General features: G+C 53.0%; 1 protein-coding gene across 1 annotated transcript in view; it reads left to right on the top strand.

Moving 5' to 3' along the window:
• Positions 1–26,825, top strand: part of Bmp7 (bone morphogenetic protein 7) — a 71,570-nt gene that overhangs the window by 29,366 nt on the left and 15,379 nt on the right. The window contains exon 3 of the mRNA XM_021192867.2: positions 18,498–18,646. Within this exon, the coding sequence (XP_021048526.1) occupies positions 18,498–18,646 (149 nt within the window). The remainder of the gene's footprint in view (positions 1–18,497; positions 18,647–26,825) is intronic.

Here is a 26,825-nt window from a genome sequence, read left to right as displayed (position 1 = left end):
AGTATGCCTGAGGACACAGGCCTGAGCCAGATAATCATGGCTCCTTTGCGTGTCCTCAACTGTGTGTGTTCCATTACAAGCCTCCTGCTTGCCTGGTCCTTTAAGGAGCCCAGTGCTTGTCCCTACCCCCCCCCCCTCCAGCTCTGCCACCTCCCTGGGATCTGTGCTTAGAGAATGTAGCTCTGCTGCCCCAAGCCACCCAGCTGCTCAAGGCCTGGACATCTGGCTTCCTGGCAGGCTCCAGGGACCCTCCAGGGGTGCTGGGATTAGCCAGCTGTGGGCTGGCCTCAGCATCTTTCCCCTGTGGGAGTCACTTTCCACCAAGTCCTCTTGATCTCTTTTGAGTTGGAGGCCTTCCATAGTCTGTCCCTGCCTCAAGCCAAACCCCAGATAGCTGGAAAGGAGGGAGAGGTGTGCCCGAGCTGCCCTTGGCCATCTGTGGGGGAGCCAGCGCTCAGAGGTGGGCCTGGAGGTGGCGGTTTCATTCTGCAGGCTTTGCTGGGGCTCATAGGGGAGGATCAGGAGCTTAGCCTTAGTCCCTGGATTCCCAGCCTGAGGCTGGACCAACCAACTTCCATGCCCCGGCCTTGTTTCTGCAGGCTGGTGGGTTACAGTAGACACTCCATCCCAACCTGTGCTCTTTGTGGGAGCCTCCAGGCGTGCCCCTCCTGCACTGGGGGGAGGGGGCTGTGCTTGCACCAGGAGCCCCAGGAGGCCAGGCCCTGTCACCCCCAAGGTCGAGATGTTGTCTGCAGCTGGTTGAAAAATGTCCCCTGCTCCATCCCAGGGTCTTTGACTGCCAGGAGGGTGACCTCAGCCTTTCTAATGCCAGGATTTGGATCAACCTCAGCCCGAGTCACTGTGAGGGAGAGAGGGCTGTGTCTGTCTGTCCTTCCAGAGAGATATTCGCAAGCAGAGGAGGCCAGAGGGGTGACTTACCGGCTCCCTCCTCAACCCAGTCCGGCCCTTCCTGTTCCTGAGTGCCTGTAGGTGGTGGGGGTCTCCTCCAGAACATCTGGCTTTTGCCCCTCACTAGAGGCAGTCTCCCATCCACCCTCTGCATCCACCCTCTGCGGCCTTTCCCCCTCTATCCCAGGGTGAGCAGGTAGAGGACAACCTCTTATTCGCACCAGGATGGGCCATGACTCTGCACCTCAGGACGTACATGGAGGACTGCAGAGCTTTGCTGGGGCCGAGGGCAAGAGAAAGGGTATCTGGTCTCCATATTCCACAGTGGTTTCAAGGTGGCCCCTCGGGTGCCACCTCACCTCACCCTGTTCTCTGTTGGGACTTTCAGGTGGACATCACGTTGGGTGCAGGCTCAGGATCTGGTGACCATACTATGGGAAACCTTTCATATAACCACATTCAGGATTATCTGTTTGTAGTAACATGGTGGGTATTCCACCTCCACAACAGGCCTCTTCAGTGTTATCCCCCTTCCACAGATGGGGTGACTCAGCTGAGGTCACATGGTCAGGATGTGGCAGAGGGAGGACTTGAACCCAGGTCTCTAAGGCTCACCCACCGTGCACCACTTGCATTCTGAGCCACAGTGACACCAGTGACATTCTCTATTATGTCTATGCATTATTATCAGTTAGGTTGATCAAAGATCCGATAAAGCCTCCAGTGCGGGTGGGCTGAGCTGGATGCTGACATTTCTTGAGACAGCCCATGTGTTCCCGGTGCCAGGCTTAGAGCAGGCGGCTGCCATGGTGGCTGACTCTCATGTCAGATAGGTAAAATGTGGGCCATTCTTGCCTCAGTCCTGGTTATCAATGGCTTGTCTGTCCACTTGCGGGCTATTCTTCTCCTCACAGGACAGAAACCTACTCATGTTCTAGGACATGACTGTCCATCTCACCGGCAGGGGGGCAGGGGGGAGACTAGTCGAGAGCGGGGATCCTTCCAGAAGCTTCCAGCCTTCCTCCTGCTCCTAAAGGCCTGTGTGTCGGCATTCTGTGTCTCCTGGCTTCTACCTCTTGCCACCACATCTCAGCACAGGAGCATAAGCTTGGGATCTGAGTTGCCTTAGCAGCGAGCATGCTGTAGCTGCAGTACCAGTTCTGTCCTGGAAGATCATAGGAGGGGCCATGAAAGCCCGGGTTCGGACCGCCTGGGCACCTCTCCTTGAGGCCCCTTTTTCTGGGTAACACTCCAGACCCCAGTTCTAAGCCTTGGACAGGGAAGTACAGTCCCTCCTGCTGCTTGCTTCCGCTCAGGGCCCCCTCACTAATTTACAAGGATCACTCCGAAGAAAGCTTGCATTCAGTGCCACCCAGCAGGGAGGATGGCAAGCCACTGTGTCCAATCTTGTTAGTTCTGGAAAGGCAGCCGGCCCGTCCTGTTCTGTGTCCTGGAGCCAAGTGCCCTCTGGCTTCCTCTCCTGTGGTCTGAGGCCAGCTGGTGGGCTCTGGCGGCTGTTTTGATCTGTGTGCGTCTCCTTCCATCATTCACCCACAGCCCGGCTTCATGGGCACTGGGTGGCGGCAGTTGGGTGTCAGTGGTAACAGGGCAGATCTGTGATAAGGGAGCTTGTGATAGAGTCCTGTCAGGGTTCAGCAGGGTGCTTGGCAGGGTTGCTCTCATTTTCTCAGGCCCCATCCAGCACTGAATTCCACAGAGTCAGTCTGGGCAGGGGTCCCCAGTCAGGCCCAGCGCTGTTGTAGACCTGTGCACTGGGAGGGCTGCCCTTGGTTGCAAGTTTGAGATACAGTCCTCTGCCTCCTTTCCCAGAGACCTGCCTCTGTGCCAGAAGTGGTAGATGTCCCCCCGAGCAGCGGTGATCTCAGGTTCTGCCTATGTGGCTACAAAACCCCGTAGAAGGTTCCTCTTCCCCTACTTTGTAGAGAATCGAGGCAAGGGACCCAAGATGAAAGCTAGTGAGGGTACTGTGTCCATTCTCACACAATTCTGTGAACTGGGTGATAGGTCAGCCAGATTTCTACCGGGGAAACTGAGGTAAGAAAGAGAGGACAAACGACCCAGTCTGCCACCTCTGGATGCATGAGTGTGTGGAGTTGGCAGAGCCAACTGGCAGCTGGCCTGGCAGAGCCTCGTAGAACTTTGAGTGAATTCTGAATGGCAGCTGCAGAGGCTTTCTGCAGGAGTGAAATCTAAGGCACACAGTAGGCACTCAGAGAATGCCTACTGTGGGAATAGTCTGGCCTCTTGCTGTAGGGTAAGGGCCTCTTGCATGGGAGTGTTGCATGGGAGTGCCACGGGGACATGCCCACAGGTACCTACTACACACACTGGTACCAGGGCATCTGCTCGTGGATGGTTGGTCCACCTAGCATGCCTGCCAACTGCCTTGTTTTCAATCTTAACTCAGCATCTGAGCTCAATTTCCAAAAATGCGTAAATTGTCTACCATTATCCTGCGCTCAATTCTCTGAGAGCTTCGCTGTGATGATTGTAATTATATTACGCAGAGCTGGGGGCCGCCCTGGTGTCCAGGGGTTGGTGGGCTCTTATTGACAGGGGGAATGGCAGCAGGTGCTGGGGCCCTGGGCTCTTGATGTTGGACTGCATCTGGGGACAGTGGGTTGTAGGATCCGGTCTGTCTGGATAAGTTGATCAGACACCTTAATTCCGAAAGCACACCAATTCTTGGATTGGGACCTCTGCTTGCCTATAGGAACCTATTTTTCCAAATGTATTAACATATGTGTTTCATATCAGGGCCTGTAAGTGCATTAGCCTTCTTGGCAGGAAACAACGGGAATCGATATTTTTCACCTTGCATGTAAGCGGTCAGCTGTAGGCGGGATAACAAATGCCTTCTCGAACGCTAATGCCATGAGGACTGGGGAAACAGGTGTTGTTTCCAAGCGACCTGCCATTTCCACAAAGGCCTCGGCTGGCCTAAACCTGGGTCAGAAGCAGTGAGCGTGCTAGGCTTCTTCAAGCTCTGCTTTCTTCCTTCTTCCTACTCCCACCTCCATGAGTGCCCCCTTCTTTCTCTTGGGCTGACTAATGGGTCACAGCACTGCTTCCTGTGGTCCGCAGTGCAGCCGTGTGAGGAGAGAGACGCAGCCACTGCTGACCAAGTGAAGCTGCTAGTGAGGGAAGCCTGCGGGGGTCGAGGTTTCTCCAGGCCAACTGTGAAGGGTGCATGCGTGCATTCGTGCGCACGCTCGAGCTCATGAGAGAGTGTGTGTGTGTGTGTGTGTGTGTGTACATGCACATGTGTGTCTCTATGTGTGCATGTATGTGGCCTGTCTGTGTGTGCATATGCGTGTGTGTGAATGTGTGTGCACGCGTGCGTAAACATAAGCCAGTGTCTCCCTCAGTTACTCCCCACTTTCATTTCTGAGATAGAGTCTCTCACTGAATCTGCAGTTTGACTAATCTGCCTGGCCAGTAAGACCCAGGGGTCCTTGAGTCTCCACATCTGGAATTTTAGGTGCCCTTCCTTGCCTAGCTTGCCCTGAAAGCTTAAGGACCTGAGCTGGGTCCCTAGCACTCTCCTAAAAGCCATCTTCCCAGCCCTGAAATGAGGGTTTGTGGGAGATTTCTAGGATGGGCCTAAAAGAATATAGGGGGTCCCACTGGGAGTGGAGGATGGGGCCGGGCAGGGTCCCCAGGGGATAGCTGTGGTCACTCCCCTGCCTGGGGTGGCAGTTCATAGACAAAGTTGCAGTCCCTTCTTGCAGTATTCACACCTCCATGGGACATCATTTCAGGCAGGGCTGTGGGCTTTTGACCCTTTTCTGGGGTGGCTGATGGTCAGTGGCCTCTCCGGGCTCTGGCACACCTTGTAGCACCTAGGCGTGGAAACAGATAGCCAGTGGACTTGTCCGGAGGGGCAGTGGCCCTGGTGGGGCAGGGATTACAGTTCACAAAGAGCCAACAGTGAGAGCCCGGGGGGCCTTGGTGCCCAGGTGTGCCAGCCTTTGGGGCGAGCCCCTGTGGAGCTACCAGAGCTGTGCCTTAACTCCGACCTCCCCTTCGGCTTGTTCATGCCGCTCCCACCGCCTACAGCGCCTGACTCTACCTGCTCACAGAGTCCCACCCAGGTTAGAGAAGAGTCCACGCCCTCAGTTCTAACCCGAGAGCCCCGTGCACAGGGCGCTCAGCGTCTGGCCTGGCTCTCGACACCTAGCAGGTACCTAAGTGTGAACCGTTTTTCTTAGCTGCTCCTTTTTTTTTTTTTTTTTTTTTTCGTTCCCTCATGCCCTCTGCCCTGCTTTCTGAAGTCCCCATTAGCCTTCGTAGTGGAGAAACTCAAGCTCGGTCACAGGCACACTGTCCATAACATAGCAGTGCAGGTTTATGTTGTCTAGTGTCAGTTTATTGATAATATTCGAAAGCTGCATCAGTTTCCTCGGCGGGAGCATACTTAAGCCACTGGCTGGTGCCGTAGACTTGGAGACTGGAGTGAGGGGGTGTCTGCCTGCTCTCCCCCAACCCCCGCCCCTTGATGAGATTGGACACAGTGCAAGGACTGAGCCACACTGTTCATCCGGTGACACATCAAACAACGTCACAGTGAGACAGTGACACCTTGGGAACGGCCTCCCCCCACCCCCGAAACTGTGGGGAGCCCTGTGGAACTTCTGAGTCAGCTCGGTGTCCTCTTGATGGACCTCTGTCTGCGGCTGGTGGCCTAGAGGCGGATCTTTCCAGACTTGCCCTGGTCACCACATTTCTGAAATGCCACAGGCTAGTAAACAGTGTTCCTTGTGGCCTCTGGGCATAGTTCTCTCCTACCGTGTGGGCCCTGGGGATCAGACTCTGGTCATTATGCTTGGTGGCAAGTACCTTAAGCCACTAAGGATACTGTGGTCTTTATACCTGGTAATTAGGCTTGAAGACAAATGCAGTTACCTGCTGAGCCGTCTCGCTGGCCCAGGTGCCCCTCACTTTGCATGGTTCAGGTGAGGCAGGTGTATCGCTTGCTGGCCTTATATCCCATACTAATGGGCCTGTTAACTCCGATATGGCTTTATGTATGCCCGAGTGCATGCGTGTTTGTGTGTTGGTGTGCATGTGTGTACTTGCATGCCGAAGCCACAACCACAGATACCATCCGCTTTGTTTTTTGGTTTTCTAAAAGATTTCTTTATTTTATGTATGTGAGTACACGGTTGCTGTCTTCAGACACACAAGAAGAGGGCATCGGATCCCGTCATGGATGGTTGTGAGCCACCATGGGGTCGCTGGGAATTGAACTCAGGACCTCTGGAAGAGCAGTCGGTGCTCTTAACCGCTGAGCCATCTCCCCAGCCCCTTGTTTGTTTGTTTTATTTTTTGTATGTTGACATAAAGTTTTTTCATTCACCTGCGGTTTACTATGTAGGCTGGCCTGAGCAGCCAGAGAGCCCCAGGGACCTGACTGTCTTTCCCTCCTCAGTGCTGGTATTACAGGACCAAGCCTCAACTTGTACACAGGTGCTGGGGAACTGAGCGCAGATTCCCGGCGCTTCTGCTAGGCAACTTTACTAACAGGTTCATCTCTTTAGCTCTCTGAGGTGGTTTTGATACCCCTGCATGTCCACATGTTCCTGACTTAATCTGATTACTTGATGGCCAGTCATATCTCATTTGCATAAATCAGTTTATTGGTCTGTGACCCCCATGGTTTGGGCTGTACGGACCACGAAGGGTGTTGATTTGCAAAAGTAAGATTTGCTCTTTCAACAGCCTCAGCTCACACTCTGAATACTGACTGGTAAATGGACTGTCTGTACACTACAGAGGGCCTCAGGGCAGGGCACAGCCTGCCTTCCACAGGAATGGCATCGCTTGCTTCTGTCTGCAGCTCCATGCACTGCCAAGACGTTAAAGTTCATTTTCTTGCTATACCAGGCTCCCTTCCCTTTTGGTCTCTGGGTTTTGGAATCTTTTTTTTTTTTAAGGTTTTTTCGAGACAGGGTTTCTCTGTGTAGCCCTGGCTGTCCTGGAACTCACTTTGTAGACCAGGCTGGCCTCGAACTCAGAAATCTGCCTGCCTCTGCCTCCCGAGTGCTGGGATTAAAGGCGTGCGCCACCACCGCCCGGCTTCGGTTTTGGAATCTTAAAACAGTCTGTGGATCTCTTTTCCCTTAAGGTCGGAAAGGTGACGCGGTGGGAAAGCTGTCTGTGTTGGCGTGTTGATGCCGTAAGTGTTCGTGACGAGGGTGAGGTTTCCTTGCCTGGTTTCATTCAGGCTGGAGCAGGAAATGCGGGCGACCAGCGCCAGTCTGGAAAGATCCACCTTTGCACCACCAGCAGCAGTCAGGGGTCCATCAAGAGGACACTGAGCTGACTCAGAGGCTCCACAGGGCTCCCCACAGTTTCTTGGGTGGGGGGCCTCCCAAGGTCTCGCAGTCTCACAGTGACGATGTTCGATGTGTCACCGGATGAACAGTGTGGCTCAGACCTTGCCCTGTGTCCAAGTGGATCTCACCAAGGGAGTAAGAGGACAGCTCCACTGCCTCCAGTTTCTAAGACTGCAGCACCCGCCAGGGTCCCTGCAGGAGGTGGGCGGAGGTACCCAGAGTTTCCCCTTAGTTACTGTGATCACCCTGGGATTTGGGAGTGAGCTTCCAACGAGCTCAGAGTATGACCAGTGGGCAAAGGTCCCAGGGAATTGGGAATCCAATCCATGTCTGGAGACACTTGTGAAATTCAGAGAGAAACTTTCGCTCTTTTTCTTTAATTTGTTTACATACATATTCATTTTGTGTATTTATGTATTTGTTGGGTGTGTTTGTGTGACCAGATGATAATCTGAAGAACTCGGTTCCTTCCTACTGTGTGGGTCCTGGGGGGTCCACGCCATGCTTAGTGGCGAGCCCCTTGAGCCGTTGAGCCATCTTGCGGCCCCTCAGAGCCTTTAATGCATGCATGTACAGTATGACATCTTTGAAGTTCAGCATGCTTATTTCACTGCGAGCCCTGTTAGCCTTTGGCACCCTGCTAACGGGGCACCCTTTGGCAACCCTGATACGTTCCAAACCCATCTTCTTGCAGACAGGCTCTCGAAGCCCTTGAACATGAATGGCCGCTTGTTTCCTGCATGTAGCAGCACGGCCCTTCTTCTGACCGCCGTGTGGATGTCCCGCGCCCTCCTCGAATGCCTGGTGGGCTTCCTCGGTGGGCAGCCTGCCAGTCCTGGGGTGGATGGGAAGGCCGTGGGTGGCCCCAGCTCAGTCTGTGGTAGGAGGTGTTGTGGCTTTTCATCTGTTTTTCCACCTTTCTCCCAAACGACTTAATTTTGGTCTTCCTGGATATGTAAGGCCTCCAGAAAGTGGTTTATAAAAAGCCTCGGCCTCTCTGACTTCATCCGCCAGTCTCGGGGACGCCAGGACCATTTAGGTCCTCGTTGGAAAAGCAGGGCATTTCCTAACACTGAGGTGGGCAGCTCTAGGCGCCTGGTGACCCAACCCTGCAGGGCCAACTTGGCCTCAGGACTTTGATCTGCCTCCTGGGCCTCCCTGAGCCTGGAGTGTGCGTGCTGGGCTGGCTCCAGGTACACCATCCAGTTCTCTCCTGACTCACAAGGGCTCTACCCACATGACATCATGCTAGCCTGGGAATGCTTGTTCGTTCTGTTCCCTGCCCCTCTCCCTCCTTCTCTCTCCCTCCCCCCTCCCCATCATGCCCAGCAGAATGAAGGTGTGGAAGGAGTGGAGGGTGAGGGGGGTAACTGGCAAAGATTCTGCACCCCAAACGTGCTTTCTGTTCTCCAGCGCTTAGCACCTGACTTACAGTGGCCAGAGGCCTACAGGCTGTGGCCCCAGCCTCCTGTGCGCGCACAGCCACCTGCACCCTCTCTTCACCGGCCTCATGCGTGGCTCTCTCTGGCCCCTCTGTCAGAAACACTTGTGCAAGCCCTCTTGTCTATACTGGTCTGTGCTGGTTCTGCTTGGTCTCCTCTTGCCCTGCTGGAGTGTCCCCTTGAGCCTCCTCCCCCCCACCCCCAGGTCTCGATCTTTCCCTTTGCTCTTTCGTAGGTCTTCTCTTCGAGACGCTTTGTTGGCATTTTGGTTCCCCAATTTGTGTCTTGCTGTGCTGGCCTCTGGTCCTCAGACCCCATTCTGGCTGTCTCTGTCCCCAGGTCCGGCACAGGTATGGCAGGGGAGGTGCTTCCTGGTGCTGATGCTAAGCAGGTGGCTGTAACAAGGGACCACACATTTAATGGCTTAAATAACCAAACTCTAGGGCCGAGGAGATGGCTCAGCGGATAAAAGTCCTTGATGCATAAGCATGAAGACCTGGGATCTGGACGCTCATCACATACCACAGGAGAGCTAGGACAGGCTGGGCAGCATCAGTGGGCAGAGGCAGGCAGATCTCTGAACTTGAGGCCAGCCTGGGCTACACAGGGAGACTCTGCTTCTTTGTCGTTGTTTGTTGGTTCTGTTCTGTTTTAAAGGCAGAGCACAGTGATGTGAATCTATGATGCCACCGTGGAGGGCAGAGACAGGTGGATCCTGGGGCTCTTGCTGGCTAGCTTGTCTGCCAACCCTGAACATGAGGCTCCAAGTTCACAGAGAGACCCTATTGCAAAAACTAAAATGGCATAGATATCACAGAGGAAGACATTAGGTGTCTGAATTGGACTGTGGTGATATGTGTGTGTGTGGCGGGGGGACTCAGTTCCTAGCCTTTCCTGGCTTCTAGAAGTGGCTTCTCTTGGTTGAGGGTGCTCTGCCAACATCACATCATGTTGATATCTGACTATACACTGTCTTCCTTTTACTAAGGATGACTGTGTGGTGACTTTGGACCCTGTAAGTGGCAAGCTATGCCTGAGGGTTTCTGCAGGTGGTGGGCTATGCTGAGGGTCCCTGCAGGTGGTGGCCTATGCTGAGGGTTCCTGCAGGTGGTACACTGTGCCTGAGGGTCCCTGAAGTAGCTCCAGCTGAGTTTTGGGGCTATGATATTGGGGAACCCCCTATTAATTCTGAAGCTTGCACTCCGAGAGCCTGAAGTCTGTTATGTACTCTACTACTGAGCTATCCCCTCCCCGCAACCCAATCTCCCTCCCCTTTTAATTTTCATTTTGAGGCAGACTCTACCCAGATTGCACAGACTGGCCTTGAACATGAAATTGTCCTAGTAGTTGGGACTGTAGGCGTACACCACCACGTGGCACTTTGAGAACACTTTCAGTGGTATCTCTTTAAGAGTGTGGCAACCACCCAGGTTCTCCCTCCCTTCCGGCCACCAGCAGCAGCCCTGATACACACACTCCCCATTCTCAGCTGCAACTCAGATGTCTTGCAGGGACTTTAAGGGCCTCCTGGGCCCTCAAGACCCTGGGTGCTGGACCCTCTGGTAGGACTCAAATAAGGTATGTTCCCCAAGGTGGGGACTGGGTTCTGAAATAGGCCTTCTTCACTTGTGGTTGATCGCTCTCAGACTTTCCAGAGGGGCCCTTGGATATTTTTTTTTTCTTGCAAGAAAAAGACTGTCCTTGGTAGTCTTGATATGAGGACATGTGGGCATCCCCAAGGGAATGGCTGGAGGCCCCTGGGGTTTGCAGACTAGAAATAGCCTCAGAGTAGTCAGAAGTCCCAGACAGGACTCTCTACCCTCCCACACTGGAGATTTAAAATACCCACTTTCCATGGTGGTAGAACTTTCCAGGGGAGGGTGTGTTGAGAGTCCTGATGTGTGTGTGGAAGGTGGCTCCACCCACTTCCCCTCCAGGGTTAGGTTTCTGCAGTTCACAGGGTTTCCTTGGGAGGAGGTTCCCTGGACCCAGCAGCTTGCAGTCCCCAGCCAGGTGGTTAATTATTCACATCCCAGTGCCTGCATCAGGGTCAGCCCAGGTTCACACCACACAGAGCAGGGTTTCTGGAGGGGAGAAGGTGACCTTCTGTGTCTTGATGCGGTGTGTGTGTGTGTGTGTGTGTGTGTGTGTGTGTGTGTGTTCGTGTGCGCGCATGCATGCGTGTACACATGCATGAGCTACCATGAAGGCCAGAGGACAACCTCAGACGAATTAAGGTTTTCACCTTCTAGAGTCCAAAGAGTACACAAGCAGGCTTCCTGTGTGAGGGCTGCAAACTTCAGGAAGTTATTCCTGCAGGGGCGCTGTGCCGACTATGACTATGGTACGGCCTCACCCTTGAGTTTTATACATTTCAAAAGACAGAGCATCTCTCAGCCCTCACCAGAAAAGCTTGTTGCAGTAGATGGAGATTAACAGAGAGACCCACAACTGGTCAGGGTGCAGAGAATAAGAGACTATGGAGTGCTCAGCCTTAAATGGGGTGGTTCTCTCTCTCTCTCTCTCTCTCTCTCTCTCTCTCTCTCTCTCTCTCTCTCACACACACACACACACACACACACACACACACACTCCCTAGACTCAGGGATCATTGCAGAAGGAGTATAAGAGCCAGAGGTGGTGGTTGACTACAAAGGAACATTGTCTTCTGGACACAGCAGGGCTGCTGCACATATGACGCACAGTGGGTGTGACAGCCTGTGGGACTGCTGCATATATGACGCACAGTAGGTATGACAGTGTGCAGAAGATCTGTTCAGACTCAAGCCAGAAAAAAAAAAGTTACAATATGGCAAAGAAAAGGAGCACAAAATCCCAGCCCTAGCTAGATTTGTGTGGGACAGAGAGTGTGTGGACATATGTTCCCATGGTTCATGAATGGGGACGGTTCATGTGCTCATGTTTGGAGGCCAGAATTTGAAATTGAGTGTCATCTTCAGGAATGCATTCTCACTGACCGCGGTGCTCACCAATTCAGCTAGGGTGGCTGCTCACTAAAACCCAGGGATCCTCCTGTCTGTGCCTTCCAAGCACTGCCACGCCCAGTCTTTAAAATAGGTGCTGGGGATTTGAACTTGGGTCCTCATGCCTGCGATACAAGCGCTTTGCTGCCGGAACACCTCCCTTGTCCTTTGTATCTTTCGCATTCGCCTGTCAGTTTGCCGAGGACTGCGGCTCCTCTCTCTTCCCTGCGGATCTGGGCCTTGAACTCTGGTCGTCAGGCTCGTCAGCAAGCACCTTTACCCACCTGAGTTTCATTTTCCTTTCCTTCCACTTTTCCCTGACAGTGAATGCAGCTGATCTGTGTGGCTGGGTGGCTGTCTTTAGAGAGCAGCCTATCAAAGTCGGCTACACTTGTCCTCTGAGGCACCGACATGCTCACCTTGCCGTGCAGGCTTGGAACCTGTCTTCCTGTCCGGCACTTTCTTGACCAGCTTGAATAAGAAGGGATTGCTGTTGGTTTTGGTTGTGAGCCTAGACTTTAAGGGCTGAGCCATCTCTCCGGCCCCACTGTTGTTTTCATAAAAAACACTGAATCATATGAAGACAGGGAAGACACCTTGTGCTTTTAATTTCTCTAGTTCATACTTGAGGTTTAATCTTTCTGTCTGTCTGTCTGTCTGTCTTCCTCCCTCCTTCCCTCCTTCCCTCCCTTCCTTCCTTCCTGATCTAGATTGTGTCCCCAGATGTCACTGTTGTACACACCTTTGGCTCAGTACCTGTGTCCCTTTGCCACCAAGTAGGCTTATGTGGTTCTTTGAAGCGGGCATGGAGTGCTCTCCTGCCCTGGATATACCCATAGCGTTTTGAGCAGTCCTCTTGGAAGACAGTTTTCAATACTGTGCATCCTGAGTATTGTCTGGGTTATCTTTCTCTGGAGCTGACCGTCCACAGTGCATAGCTTATAGTGACAGCCACTCTGCTGCACAGGGATTGGAAAGTGCTTAGCCAGGTGGTTCTTCTGTTCCTGGGGCCATCTGAGGTCACCAATGAAGCTGGGAGCTGACATGCCCAAGCTCACACCTCACATAGGCATGGCGGGCCTCCTCCTCCCTCACTATGGTGGCTAGAGCGAGAAATGGCTCCCGTGGGCTCTCAGATTTGAAGACTTGGTCCCCAGCTGGGGATGGTGATGGGGAGGGTATGAGGTGCGGCCTTCCTGGAGGAAGTACACCACTGTGGGGGGGGGGTTGTTCATCCCACCCTCCATTCTCTCGCTCTCCTCTCTGTGTATGGCTGAACTGTGATCTGCCAGGGAAACTTTAATTCTATTATTATTATTATTATTATTATTATTATTATAATTATTATATGCAAGTACACTGTAGCTGTCTTCAGACACACCAGAAGAGGGCATAAGAGGGCATCAGATCCCATTACAGATTGTTATAAGCCACCACGTGGTTGCTGGGATTTGAATTCAGGAGCAGTCAGTGCTCTTAACCGCTGAGCCATCTCTCCAGCCCGGAAACTTTAATTCTTTTCAAACCTTATTTTTAATGATGGTTATTAAACATTTTAACCTCCCTTCTAGCCCACCACCCATCAGAGGTAGTGGAAAAGAAAGGATACAGGGGAAGTGGACCTGCTTAGAAAGGTTCTTTGGAGCAGCGCTTGTCTGTGTGGTCTGGAGGTTGACAGTTCAGTTCACAGGTCAACAGTGGCCGGCAGCTCGATCCACTCGCAAACACTTCACAGACACACCAGCAGTCCAGTTCGGTAGAGTTGGGTTAGCAGACACGAATCAGCAGTGGTGGCCCTGCCTAGCAGAGTCAGCCAAGCTCAGCCTCTGTCACTGTCTGCCTAAACCTATTTGTACCTTCCAAACGGGTCCACGGGTCTTGCCTCAGCATGTGTGTCTGTCTCAGCTGACATCACTCTGCCAAGCAGCCCAAGTCCACAGAAGCAGCAAGAAACTGCAGCACACCACCAGAAGTTTTTTGGTGCAGGGGTTGGGGGGGGGTCTTTTCTCTATGGAGTCCCAAAATGCAGTTCAACCATGCATGTAAGGTGGAACAATACATGCGTGTTGTTAGCAAAGAATCCTTCATCACATGCCCTTTCACGTGCTTGGTTTAGCAGAACATCCTTTCTCCTGTGTCTGCTTCAGCTAAACCCTCCTTCTCATGTTTACCCCATCCAACACCATCCAATACAACTGACTTTCCAGAGAACCTTTATGTCTCCACTTTATGCCGGCCTCTTTTTCCTGCTGCTGTGCTTTCTTTGATTGACACCCTGTCTTCCCTGATACGATGGGCTGGTCCTACTCCCTGGAGGCACAGCTAAAATAAATTCCTTTTTGTTTAAGTTGCTGCTGGTCATGGTGTTTATCACAGTAACAGCAAAGTCGTTGATGCAGACCCTCCAGCGGAACAATCTTTCTCCCCCTCTTCAGGAGGCATCATAGCCAGGGGTTCTATTGCTGCGACAAAACACCATGACCGAAACCAAGGTGGGGAGGAAAGGGTTTATTTTATTTGGCTTACACTTCCACATCACTGTTCATCATTGGACGACGTCAGGATAGGATCTCAAACAGGGCAGGAAGCTGGAGGCAGAATCTGATGCAGAGGCCATGGAGGGGTGCTGCTTACGGGCTTGCTCATTGTGGATTGCTCTTCCTGCTTTCTTATAGACCCTTGGACCACCAGCCCTGCAGGGCCCCACCCACCATGGGCTGGGCCCTTCCACATCCATCATTGATTTAAAAAAATGCCCTACAGTCTTGTGCACAGCCTAATCTTATGGAAGCATTTTCTTAATTGAGGCTCCCTCCTCTCAGGTGACTTTAGCTTGTGTCAAGTATCCAGCACAGGAAGACCCCCCTCGTCTCCCTCCCCCAACCTCTACCGCAGCAAGGCTTGCCGACTTGGTGACTCAGTTTCCAGGGGATAAATCTAGAAGCAACTCAGATTCTCAAGTCCTGGTCCTAGCTGGACCTTGCTCCTGTAGGGACCCGTTGACACAGCAGCTCGCACTGGAGACCAGCCTCCTCTGCTGTATGAGGGAAGAAGACGTCCTGGTACAGGCAGCAGGACTGGTTGGTGGTTATTATTTAGAGTCTTGGCACAGCTGTGAGTGCCTTTGCATTGTGTGTGACGTCGACAGTCTTGGTATGGATGGAGGCCTTTCTGCTGAGCATTGCCAAGCAAGTCCTTAGGATTTCCTAGAGCCTAGCAGGGAGAATTCTCCACCCCTGCCCTAACCGGTAGTGTGTGTCTCTGGAAGACCGGGAGTGTGCCTGTCTTCACTTGGCTCTGTCCAATTACCATCCGAGATGACCCCGTTCTCATTGTACCCAGAAGACACCAGGGCTGAGGACGACAGCTGTCGTCCTCAGCCCGTCCTGGCTCCCACCCTCCTCTGGCGATGTCTCTATCCCACACGGTGCAGAGAATGGCAGACACCATGCAGGACTGCATCCCCCTCCCTCCCAGCAGAGATAAGACCTGGCGATCAGGGGATGAGAACGTGGGATAGTGGTTCTTAAATTAGATTTCCTATGCCACGCCTAGTTCCACCACGTCTAAGGCTTGCCCCGGAGCAATGATACTGTGTCCCCAGGCCCACATGTGAAACGGAAACCATATCTACCGCCCGAACTCATACATAGATCAGACCAGTCCCGAGTTGGCCTCCCAGGGGCTGGGATTACAGGCGTGTGCCACCATGACCGACGTGGGAGTGACAAGGACCATGACTGAGGGCTGGGGAAAGTTCAGAGTTCCAGGCTTGGGAAGCACCCAGGCTTCGGGAGTGGTGAAGGTAAATGAATGCATGTCTGTTCCTTGGGGCCCCAGCACTTGTGGGTTCCCCACCTCTGCACTATCCTGGAGGCCCAGTCACGGCTCTCTGAGTTCCCTCGCAATGCTGTGAGCTGGACCAGGAATCCACTTTTCCCACACAGTTGGGAAAGTACTGTTGAGTGGGTACCTGCTGTCCCTCTCCTGTGGTCCTGCATCTGTTCTGGTGTGGGATCTCCACCGCTATCCCCCTCTGTCCCTTCAGATCAGGTGTGGCTCTTCCATACATGCCTGGGATAAGCTGGGAACCGAGATGACGATGGGGAGTGGCCGCCCTCTTGGCGATCCTGCGACGAGTCACTTCTGGCCTGACACATCTGACCTCAGTGTCTTGGCCTTTCATGAAAGAAGACTTAGCATCCATGGGTGGGAAAGCCTGTGTGGAGACTTGCTCTGTCCCCCCACCCCCACCTCACCGGTCACAGGCATCGTTTCCTGTGCCAGCATCTGCTCCCTCCCGCTGCACATCTGATATTCCCAACAGCGTCGCCACCCAGGTTTCTCATCTCCAGCTCTGAGCAGATGTCCCCAGTTGACATGGAGTGACATCTTCCATCCTCTGTCTATCAGGGTATCGAGCTGTTTCGGTCCAGGGAGCTCTCCAGAGTCGGGGAAGCCATCAGGCAAACTGGAGATGAAGCCACCCAGATTTCCCTGTGTGTGCCTTTGAAAGCTATGTAAGATGTCCCCCAAACAAGTTCTGAAGTCACCTCTAAAGGGGCCTCAGGTACGAGAACCTGAGGAGCAGGTTATTATTATTACTCAGTGTGGACATCAGAGTCAAACTTAGGGTCTTTCAAACCCTGTGGGGCCCTTAGGAAGCTTCCTCGACTCTGTAATAAGCCACGGAGAAGACAAACAACTGCAGATCTGGAGGCCCCCTTAGGGACAAAAAGGGCTCTTACCTGGTGGATGGTTTCCTGGTTTAAGATGAGAATTTGTAGCATCTTAGTTTGCTTATGATGCTGTAATAAATTTCTCAAGACTGGGGAACTCACAAGAACAGAAACTCATGTTCATAGTTGTGGTGGCTGGAGGTCAAGGTGCTGGTGGGAACAGGGTCTGGCAAATGTTACCCTCTTCCAAGATGGTGCCTTGTTGCTATGTATTCTCACAGTGGAAGCAGGAAAGCACAAAAGGGCTCAGATGATCTCCTTGGAAACCTCACACAAGAACTGGTCTAGTCCCACAGGCCCCATCTTCTTTCGCTAGCCAGCTTGGAAAGCTCCCCTCTTAATATCATCACATTACAGATTAGCTTTCAACGTGAGTTTGGAAGGAGGCATGACTTTCTGGCCGAAGCAATGATGTAATTCAACATTTTCTAAAGTGGGTATGGGGCAGTGTGCATCGGGACCACCCACACCTCTATCTATGGTCCTGGTGATGTTGTCCTTGTCTGGAATCTCCTGCCCACCACTTCCAAGCCTGGGCATGTGACTTGCCTAGGCCACCTAGGTTCTCTGTGCCTTTGGTGACTTTGATCTATGAGACCACCGGTCCCCTCACACCTGCCTCGGTGCTAGCTGTGTCCATGTTTGGTTTCTGGGTGACTATTGAACTCCCAGAGCAATGCTGATGGCCTGTAAGTGGAGAGAAGTTAAAACACTGGCTAGTTGTCTAGGTACAGCTTAGCTTCCCGGCTTGGCTGTGTTGATGGGGCTGATGGCTGGGAAAGGCCAGCAGTTTGGTAGGAGGAGGGGACTAGGACCAACTGGACAGTCTTTTCAGGCTGGCGTCTGGTGTTGGCTCCGACTGCTATTAGTGGAACACACGACAATGAGTCTGATTTATCAAAGGCTCTGAGAGTTTAGAGAAAGTCCCACCAGGCCTGCCTTCTGCATCGCAGTTCTGCCCACAGAGATCTCCCCAGTAGTGTGTCCAGGAGCCCCAACTCACAGGGTTGTTGTGAGGACCTGGTGACAGGAAGCTGCCTGAGTTTTCTTCTCCAGAGTCTAGCCAGTGAACTGTGCACAACCAACAGTCGCCGTATCTGAGGGTTTTCTGTATGAACAGCGAAATGTTTTCCTGTTCCCAGGGAGGTAGTAACCCCAGGGCTTATGGTAGCTGTGAGGGGCCCTGGGAAGGGCCTAGGTTGGAGAGAGGTGTCACTAAACTCAGTTCCCAGCACAGCATTGGGGGCTCTAGTATTTTACTTGACCATCATGTCTCAATAACTAAAAATCCCCAAGAGCTGCTTTGAATACCTTATATATTGTATGCAAGATTGGGGTGGTGTTCGTTTACCGACCCTTCTTCCACATACCTGCACATTCATCACCCCCATCCATCCATCCATCCATCCATCCATCCATCCATCCATCCACTCATCCATCATCAATCCATCATTCTTCCTTCCCTCCCTCCCTCCCTCCTTCCCTCCTTCCTTCTCTCCCTCCCTCCCTTCATCCACTCATCCATCCCCTACACATCTCTCCCCACCTACCCACCCATCCATCTTTCATCCGTCTGTTCATATACTCACTTAACCTATCTATTGGCATATCTACCCATCCTTCTTATATCCATAAATCCATCCATTGCTCCGTCTCTCAGCTAGCCAGACAGCCACCTTCCACCTTCAACAAACTGCATGGAGCTCTTGGCATGTGACAGACATGTGGTAGATGACCTTGTGGGTACTACCTTCTGCCCCAGACACTTGCAGGCTATATAATTCCTATCTCTTCTGTATCCTACCCCAGTCCCCTGACATACGGTACAGTGAGATGGCCTGTGCCAGTTCCCTATTCCAGAAAATTCTCTACTTTCTTTCCCCATCACAACTGCTAAGAGCGCATTGTGCCCATGTCCTACTCTGACAAGTCTGTGTTTAGAGGACCGGTGCCCTGCCTCCTCTTGTTATGTTACACAGAGCTTCTCTAATCTGTAAGCTGCTGTGTGGTGGAGCTGTGACCTACCTAACTCTGAGCCTGTGTCTCTCTGTCTCTCCTCTTCAGGGAGTCGGACCTCTTCTTGCTGGACAGCCGCACCATCTGGGCTTCTGAGGAGGGCTGGTTGGTGTTTGATATCACAGCCACCAGCAACCACTGGGTGGTCAACCCTCGGCACAACCTGGGCTTACAGCTCTCTGTGGAGACCCTGGATGGTGAGTCCCAGATACCAACACCTCTACTCTCAGGGGAACCCCCTACCCCCGAGCTTCAGAAAGGGCTCAGTAGCAGTTCCCCAACTGGTTTTGTTATCTGCCTGCTCCCATCTCAACCAGCCTCAATACTCTTGTTTCTCACCTAAACCCAACGCATGCTCTTGCCACTTACACAAGAAGATTGGGAGTTGGGCAAGCTGGGCCGGAGACGGCCTTGCTGCTGCTCACAGCGTCAGCAGGGGTGCAGTTGTGTTGGACATGCAGAGTCTTGGGTCAGCCGAGACCTGCTACATGAGAACTTCACAAGCCTAGAGCCCCGGGCACATAATACACTCAGAGCAGCGGGGTGTGCCAGCCAGGTTTTCGGCCCCTGGCCTCCTGGGAAATGAAGCATGGTTGCTGGTATCCCCAACCTTTTAAGTCTTCAGACATTCATTGCCAGATGTTCTCTATGGGGGGAGATTGGAGCACTGAAGACACGGTAGTGGTGAGTCGCCATTGTTAGCTGGTCCTTCTTGACGTGTCTTCCTCCCTCCCTCCCATGTATACATCTCTGTGTGTGTATCACACATGAGTGAAGGCGACTTCAGAGCAAGGAATGGGCATCAGATCCCTTGGGATTGGCATTACAGGGGGTTACGAGATGAGTGATGTGGGTCCTAAGAACTGGTCTTGGGTCTTCATTAGGGTTTTATTGCTGTGAACAGACACCATGACCAAGGCAACTTTTATAAGGACAACATTTAATTGGAGCTGGCTTGCAGGTTCAGAGGTTCAGTCCATTATCATCAAGTCCATTAAGTATCCAGGCAGGCGTGGTGCACGCAGAGCTGAGAGTTCTCCATCTTCATCTGAAGGCTGCTAGCAGAAGACTGACTTCCAGGCAGCTAGGATGAGGGTCTTCTTATAGCCCACATCCATAGTGACACACCCACTCCAACAAGGCCACACCTAATAGTGGCCGAGCATGTACAAACCATCACAGGCAGGAAGCGCTGTCAGTCTTGAGCCATCTTTCCGGCTCCATCGTCAACAGTTTTAGGGGTGGGGGGAAAGCACCTTGTTTTTATTGTTTTGGAACAGGAACTACTCATTCCCCCATAGTCAACAGGATGAAAGTGTGTCACATTAAGGAGCTTTCCCTACTGTCCTTCCCCCAGGTCCTGGGTTCCACTTCCCAGAGGTGACTCTTGGGTCCCATTACAGGGATGCCATCTGGATGCTTAAGGACTTGTAGGTTCTGCCTGTTTTGCTTCTCACACAGAGGATGGTGTGGGTCTTAGTTACTTTCCTGTGACTGTGATAAAACACCATGACCAAGCTGACATAGAGAAAAAGGAGTTTATTTTGGCTTACAGTGCCTGAGGCTCAGCGTCCTCAATGGTGAGGACAGCAGGCTGCAGGCATAGTGACAGGGACAGCGAGCTCACATCTTCAGACCGAAACCATAGAACATCAAGGTAGAAGTAGGAGAGGCCCCAGTGATTTACTTCCTCCAGCAAGGCTGCCAAACAGTGCGGCCAACAGGGGACCAAGTGTTTAGATGCCAAAGATTGTGGGGGACATTTCTCATTCAAACTACCACAGTGTTCAGGTGGCAAAGTATCTGGCCCCATCTGCTCTTAAAGAGCTTTCTAACTCACTTTAAGGTATGTTTTTGACCACACATTGTCAGTGTCTAGAGCCCTGCCCGCTCTCAGTCTGTGACTTTGGACCTGTCCGGATCTTGGCATGTTTGTCTCCAACATGCAGGTGGTAAGGGGTGTGGCCCTGGGGTTGTTAGAGGATTTCATGAGTTGGTATGAGGGAGAGATTTAAAATTGTGTGTCAGGGGCAACATCGAGAGGGGTGGGGACAGTTACTGAATTTAATCCGAGAGCCCTATAGAGTAGGATTCATGCAAGGCGTCTTCCACACGTGTACTTAGGCACGTGTGTGCTTCCCAGAGGATCTCCCAGGGCACCTTTCAAAATGAAGATTCAAATAGAATAGGTTTGGGGTATAGGAAAGCTTGTCTCCTCAGGATGCTGGATGCTGGATCCTGGACCATTCTATGAACAGTCAGAACTTAGGTGGGGCCTGAATAAACTGTGGCTGCTACGACGGTCACGAGGCTGGAGGACTGATGGTTTCTCCTCCGCGGTGAGGGCTGAGGCTCCAGTCCCTTGCTGCTGAGTGAGTAACACTCTCGTCTGAACTTGTCTCTGCCTGTGCTGCCTGCTGTCACATCTTCAGCCTGCCCAGTTCTGAGACCTCCCAGAGGCCTCCAGCAGCATAGTGGGTTTGCGCTCTCACACCTGCCCTTCTTTATTCAGGACCCGACAGGACAGAGGCACCTTGCGTCTGGTAGCACCTCTCCCCTCCCGAGAGAGGCATGGCGTTTCCCATTGCAATGATTTGCAATCTTTGATTTTTTTTTTTCCTCCGTGTTGTGTGTGTATCCCTGTACTCATGGGTGTATGTGTGTGCGCGTGCGTGCGTGGAGACCGGTGGGCAGCCTCAAGTATCATTCCTCCGTTGCCGTTGCTTTCCATCTTGGTTTTTGAGACAAAGCCTTTTGCTGGGCTGAATTCACCAAGTAAGTCGGGTTATCTGGCCAGTGAAACCCAGGGATCTGTGTTTTCCTGGTGTTGGAAAAACACAGCTTTTAAAAGAAAATTCACATTTGTGGGCACACACGCGTGCCACACACTTGGGGGGGGGGTGTCAGAGAACAACTTGAAGAAGTCTGCTGTCTCCTATCGTGTGGATTCCAAATTCAGTTGGTCAGGCTTGGTGGCAGGCACCTTTACCCACTGAGCAATATTGCCTCTCCATCCTCTGGCTTTTTCTCTACGTGCGTTCTGGGAGATCACAGTCAGGTCTTCATGCTTTGGAGCCAAGCCCCTCACTGACTGAGCCACCTTGTACCCCACTGTCTCTTCCTGTCATCTGCCTGGAGCTCCAGTGGTCTGCTTCTGTTTGTTCCAGCTCTCTGCAGTTTAGCATGGCCCTCTGAGGCCATGGCTTCAGTCTGGGCCCTCGCTAGAATCTTGAGGGTGACAAGGGCAGTCTAGCTTAGGCATCCTCCCTCTTTTTCTTTCTTCTGCAGCCCAGGGCTGTGGGAGCAAGATGTAGAGAGCTGGAACAATCCTGAGCTTGTCCTCCCATCCCCCACCTTCTAGAACATTCCTTTCCGGAAAGCTCACCTAAGTTCAAGGCTGAGTGTAGACCGCAGTGTTTAGGATCTCTCTGTGCTTTCTGAACTGTCCCATCTCCCCCTCTCCCAGTCTCTACCCTTTCCCTGCCCCCGAGTCTTACTCAGGCCATCTTGAAAGTTCCAGAGTTATGTTTCCTGCATCAGGAGTTGGTAAATGAATGTTGTCACCCTGGTGGCTACTCTTGACTTGAAGGCTGCTGTTCTCATTTTTCGAGTCTGTTTTTTCCTGTGTGAGTGAATGTTTACATGTGTGTAGGTGTGGGTTTGCTTGGGTGGGTGTGCACAGATACATGTTCACACGGGCACGTGCAGGTCAGAGGTCAAGATCAGCTGCCGTCCTGTGTTGCTTTCTTCAGGTAAATTTTTCTTTTCGACAGGGTCCCTCACTCCCTCAATGTGCAGCTCACTGATTGGCCAGAGAGGCTGTCCAGTGAACCACAGCTCACTGATTGGTTAGACAGGCTGCCCAGTGAACTTTAGGGATCTACTTGTCTCTACTCCCCCCAACCCCCGTGCCATGCTCTGCTTCTCACGTGGTTGCTGGGAATCCAATCACATCCTTGCACTTGGCTGGTGCGCGCTTGACGCACCGAGTCATCTTCCCAGCACGAGTCTTCATATTTTAAAATGATTACCAACAAACCAGAGAAAACTCCACTTGGCACATCAGTGATACTCTCTTCATCGTCCGCAGACGTTGTCTGGTGGCATCGGTCACGCCCGTCTGACCCTGTGGTCTGACCCACAGCAGCCCTTGATCTCCGTTCACAGAGTTGAATAGCTGTGGAGACACCCGATAACCTGTCAAGCTGGGCGTATTGACTCTTTATAAAGAGATAACTTATGCGGGGGGGGGGGGAGGAGCTTATGGCACGGGGTCTGCACCAGCGTTCTCAGCCAGTGCTTCCTGAGGAGCCACAGGTGCCCCTCGGAGGGAGGGGTTCACGGTCTGTTAAGGATGTGGAATGCCAGCTGAGGAAAGTAAACGGGCTCAGGCGAGGAAGCCGATACCCAGAGAGCCCATGGGGCTCCAAAGGCGAGGGGGCTCAGGCGATGAAGCCGATACCCAGAGAGCCCACGGGGCTCCAAATATCAACTGCTCATTTGGAAGCCGAGTTCTCCAGGCTGCTAGCTAAAGAAATTTTGAGCCGTCGGGGCGAGGCTCTGTCTGTTCCTGCTTCCTGGATAAGGGACAGAAGGGAAGGCATACCTGTTCATGGATAGCGCTTTCAGGAAGGCCTTTCATTGGTTGCCTGGCCAGGGAAGGACTGCCCTTAGACCATCCAGACAATACACTGAGGTCATTGTCTGTGTGGGTGAGGACTTCTGGGATGGGCTACAGGACAGGGTGACTCCTAGCCCTCTGGATGGGTTTATGGTCTTCCCCATCCGGTGGTCTCCAATGAGAGGTCCCTAGTGCCATCTGGACGCACAGGTCCCATCTGCACGTGCCACCAGCAAGTCCATGAGGGTGTCTCATGATTGTCTTCCAGGGCACCTTGGTGTCTGGTTAGGTGACAACAGCACTGCGACCCTTCCTACCCCATTCTGAGGTCACCCTGCTTATGTAGACAGCCAGATGGCTGACAGACGTCCCCTCCTGCAACCACATGGGTAAAAGGCTCACAGGGCCCCCTGGGAAGTCAGGGGGACCAGCAGCTACTGTGTGCTGGGTCTTGAGCTGACAGGAGAGTGCCCTGTGCCCACCCTGGGAACTTGATGTTGTTGTAGTTCCTGCAGAGGTCAAGCTCAGGGTAACCCCAGGACCCCCCAGGAGGCAGATTACCAGTCCTCACCCCGACTAACAGTAAACCAAGACCTCCAAACCTTGAGGCCACACCATGTGAGTGGAGGAGACCTGTCTGGTGGCCACCAGAATTTGGAGCTGATTGCCTGCCGGGCCTCAGTTTCCCTCCCTGCTCCAGGACATCTGCTTCCATCCTCGTGTGGTGTCAACACTGCAGAGTTCCTTCTGGAAGCCTGATGTTTGCCGGCTTGACGTCAGAGCCTACTGGATGGCAAATTGCAGAGTCCCTGGCTTGCTGAATGTTCACTTCCTCCATCTGGCCCTGGGGGAGGTCCCGGGTCAGAGGTGCCCTTCCCAGACCACCCAGGCAGTGTGCAAAGCCTGCCTGCTGTCCCTCCTTCCAGCTGCAGCCCCCCTCCCCCAAGTTAGTCACCAAAGCGTCACAGCTGGGTTCCAGGGGGCGAGTGTGTGGTGTGGGGCGGAAGTCAGCACCCTCTGGACACCTCAGCTCCCAGAGACAGGCATGCAACATTGGGAGGGATGGATGGGTGAATTTTGTGGGTGAGGCCTGATGACCCCATTTTTCATACAGAAAAGACCACAGGAGAGGTGTTGGGTCCTTCTGTCCAAGCTCCATGGCCTTCTTTTCCCATTCCTGGCCAGCCATGTCCTGTACACCAGGCTGGTGCTGGACGTGGGGGTGGGGGTTGGGTGGAATAGGAGAGAAGCGAGGGCTACCCGTGCAGGCTCCTGTGCTTTGAGTTGGTGTCATGCCAGGCTCTGGCTCACCTAAGGTTACTGGAAGCAGGACAGTCCTGTGATCCCTGGGGGCACCATTGCTGCTCCTCAGGTTTATCCCAACCAGCTGGTTGGCGTCTCCATTCCTTCCTGTTCTCCATGGACATGATGACATGACCTCTTCTGTCGACTCCTGGTAGGAAGAAGAGGGTGAACTCACGGAACGTGTGGAGCCCCGGGGCAGCTCTGCCTCTGTGCTCCTGAATCCTAGATGCCTTTATTACTGCTGGTGTTCTTCTCACAGTCTCCCTGCTGGGGGAGGCCAGCAGTCACTGACAGCCTTTTATAAATTAAGAAACAGAAGCAGTAAAAAGCCCTGGGGTTAAGTCACATGGCTCTCAGTGCTGAACTTGGGGCTCAGACTTGGGTTCCCCTGTTCTTCAATGGAAACATCTTTTAGAAATGTGGGTACCAATGACTGGTGGGGAAGAGGCTTGAGGGGACAGTGGGCATGTAAGGGGCTATGCTAGGGTCAGCTGGGCACATCAGAGGCCAGGCCTCTCCACACCTGACTGTCTCCTCTCCCCTGGGATGGAGAGACCTTAGAGAGAAGGGGTTCCCTGTGGGGCCTACAAGAAGAGCGTGTCTCCACGTGGCACGGCCTGCGTTCTACTTTTTATGACTGTGCGGCCTGTGTTATCCTGGAGGCAGTGAAAATAAGATGTTTTCTCAGCGCGGGGTGGTGAGTGACGTCTGCAGTTGCAGCAAGTAGGAGGTAGAGGCAGGTGGATTGCCACGAATTTGAAGTTAGACTGGGTTTCTTCCGTATAGTTTCTAGGCCACCTAGAGCTATAGATTGAGACTCAAATAGAAAACCAAAACCAAGACAAAACTAAGCTCCCCCCAGACTCCTCAGTGTCCTGGTTGGTATGGTGGTCCGTGGCACCGAGGAGCCACACGGACCCCTCCCCCACGCCCACGTGTTAGAAGCAGCTTTCTGCAGCCTATTGATGCACATTGGTTGGAAGCTTACACAGTCACTCAACAAACGGCCCGAAAATTGGATTTGCCGTCTTATGACCCACAGCCCCTCCCAAGGAGGTACCTTCCAGGGCTTTCCCCTCACCTCCCGGATCTTCAAGACCCTCCTTTCCTCCCACCCTCCCTTCTTCCCTCCCTCCCTTCCTCCCTCCCTCTCCCTCCTTCCCTTCTTCCTTCTGTGTATGTGTGTGTGTGTGTGTGTGTGTGTGTGTGTGTTGCCCAGGGATTCTCTGCTCCGGCACATGGGAACGTGTGCTCCTCTTCTTGACCATCCTGAGTGGATCTGACATGGCGATCCAACATGGTCACAGGGCATTTGAAGGACCAAAGGGCATGTGCTATCCAGATGTGAGGCGGAGGCATCTGTGGGAGAACGCAGGGGCCGAGCCTCCTGCCTGAGGTTGGGGACACTCTGGCATAAGGCCAGCCTGGTGGGTAGCCTCTCTCACAGCACAGCTGGCCAGAGGCACCTCTGGACTCCAGGATTATGTCACTTCCTTTTTGCCCTGAATCCCCAAAAGACAGAGAACAGAAGAGGCCCGGTCGCCTTCCTTGTCCTCCCAGGGTCCAGCCGGCTGTTAGGTCCGGGTAGAATTGGGTCACTGGGGCCAGGGAGGTCACAAGGGTTCACTACAGTCTCACTTGTCACTAAGGCCTTGGTCCTTCCAATGCAGTGGCTGGAGTCAGTTTTTCTATAATCGATGAAGAACAACTCACCTGGAGTTTTCCTTCTGCGGTGTGAATAGGCAGGCCTAATCAACGCGGGCTACAATGCCAGCAAATGCCTGTAGAACATTACAGAGGCTGGACGCTTCGGGTTCGGAGGCCAGTGGCTTGCTTTCACCAACGCTAGGTAGCACGGGGGCAGCCAAGGCTGCATTTGTGACTGCACACTGGCTGTGTTCTAATAAAACTTTATTTGCTAAAGCAGACAGTTGGCCAGATGCAGTTGGCTGACTCCTGGGCTAGAATATCTGTGGTATCAAGGCTTCCCCCTTTTGACTCATCACTTAAGCACACTGGCATTTTGTCCTGGGCCTCATCATGGCACACTTGGCAAAATGGCTGCCTCAGGTCCCCCAGGTGTGGAGGGAGATGGGACGCAGTGTGTAGGACAAGCGATTCACACTTCTCAGTGCCTGCCTTGTTAGGGAAGAAGATGATCCAAGAGGCCAGCAGCACCCAGCCCCAGCACAAGTGAGGCAGGAGGAATTCTGGTCTGCAGCCCCCGGGAAGGAGGGAAGCCAGAGACCAGGGTCGGGCGGTGAGAGCAGCAGCTGCCTCTGTCCTCTAAAGATGCCTCTGATCACACCTCTGTTCCTCTGCCTGGGCCTCTTGGAAGGCCTAGCTGAGCTCCTCTGGCCCTCTTCCCACTGTGTCCATAAGAATAAATGGACTGCGACTCGTGTGTGCGTGTGTGTGTGTGTGTGTGTGTGTGTGTGTGTGTGTGTGTG

The sequence above is a fragment of the Mus pahari genome, chromosome 3 (assembly GCF_900095145.1).
Source record: "Mus pahari chromosome 3, PAHARI_EIJ_v1.1, whole genome shotgun sequence".
NCBI classification, from domain to species: domain Eukaryota; kingdom Metazoa; phylum Chordata; class Mammalia; order Rodentia; family Muridae; genus Mus; species Mus pahari.
Note: the sequence above shows the minus strand (reverse complement) of the source record. Positions and strands in the feature narration are given on the sequence as shown.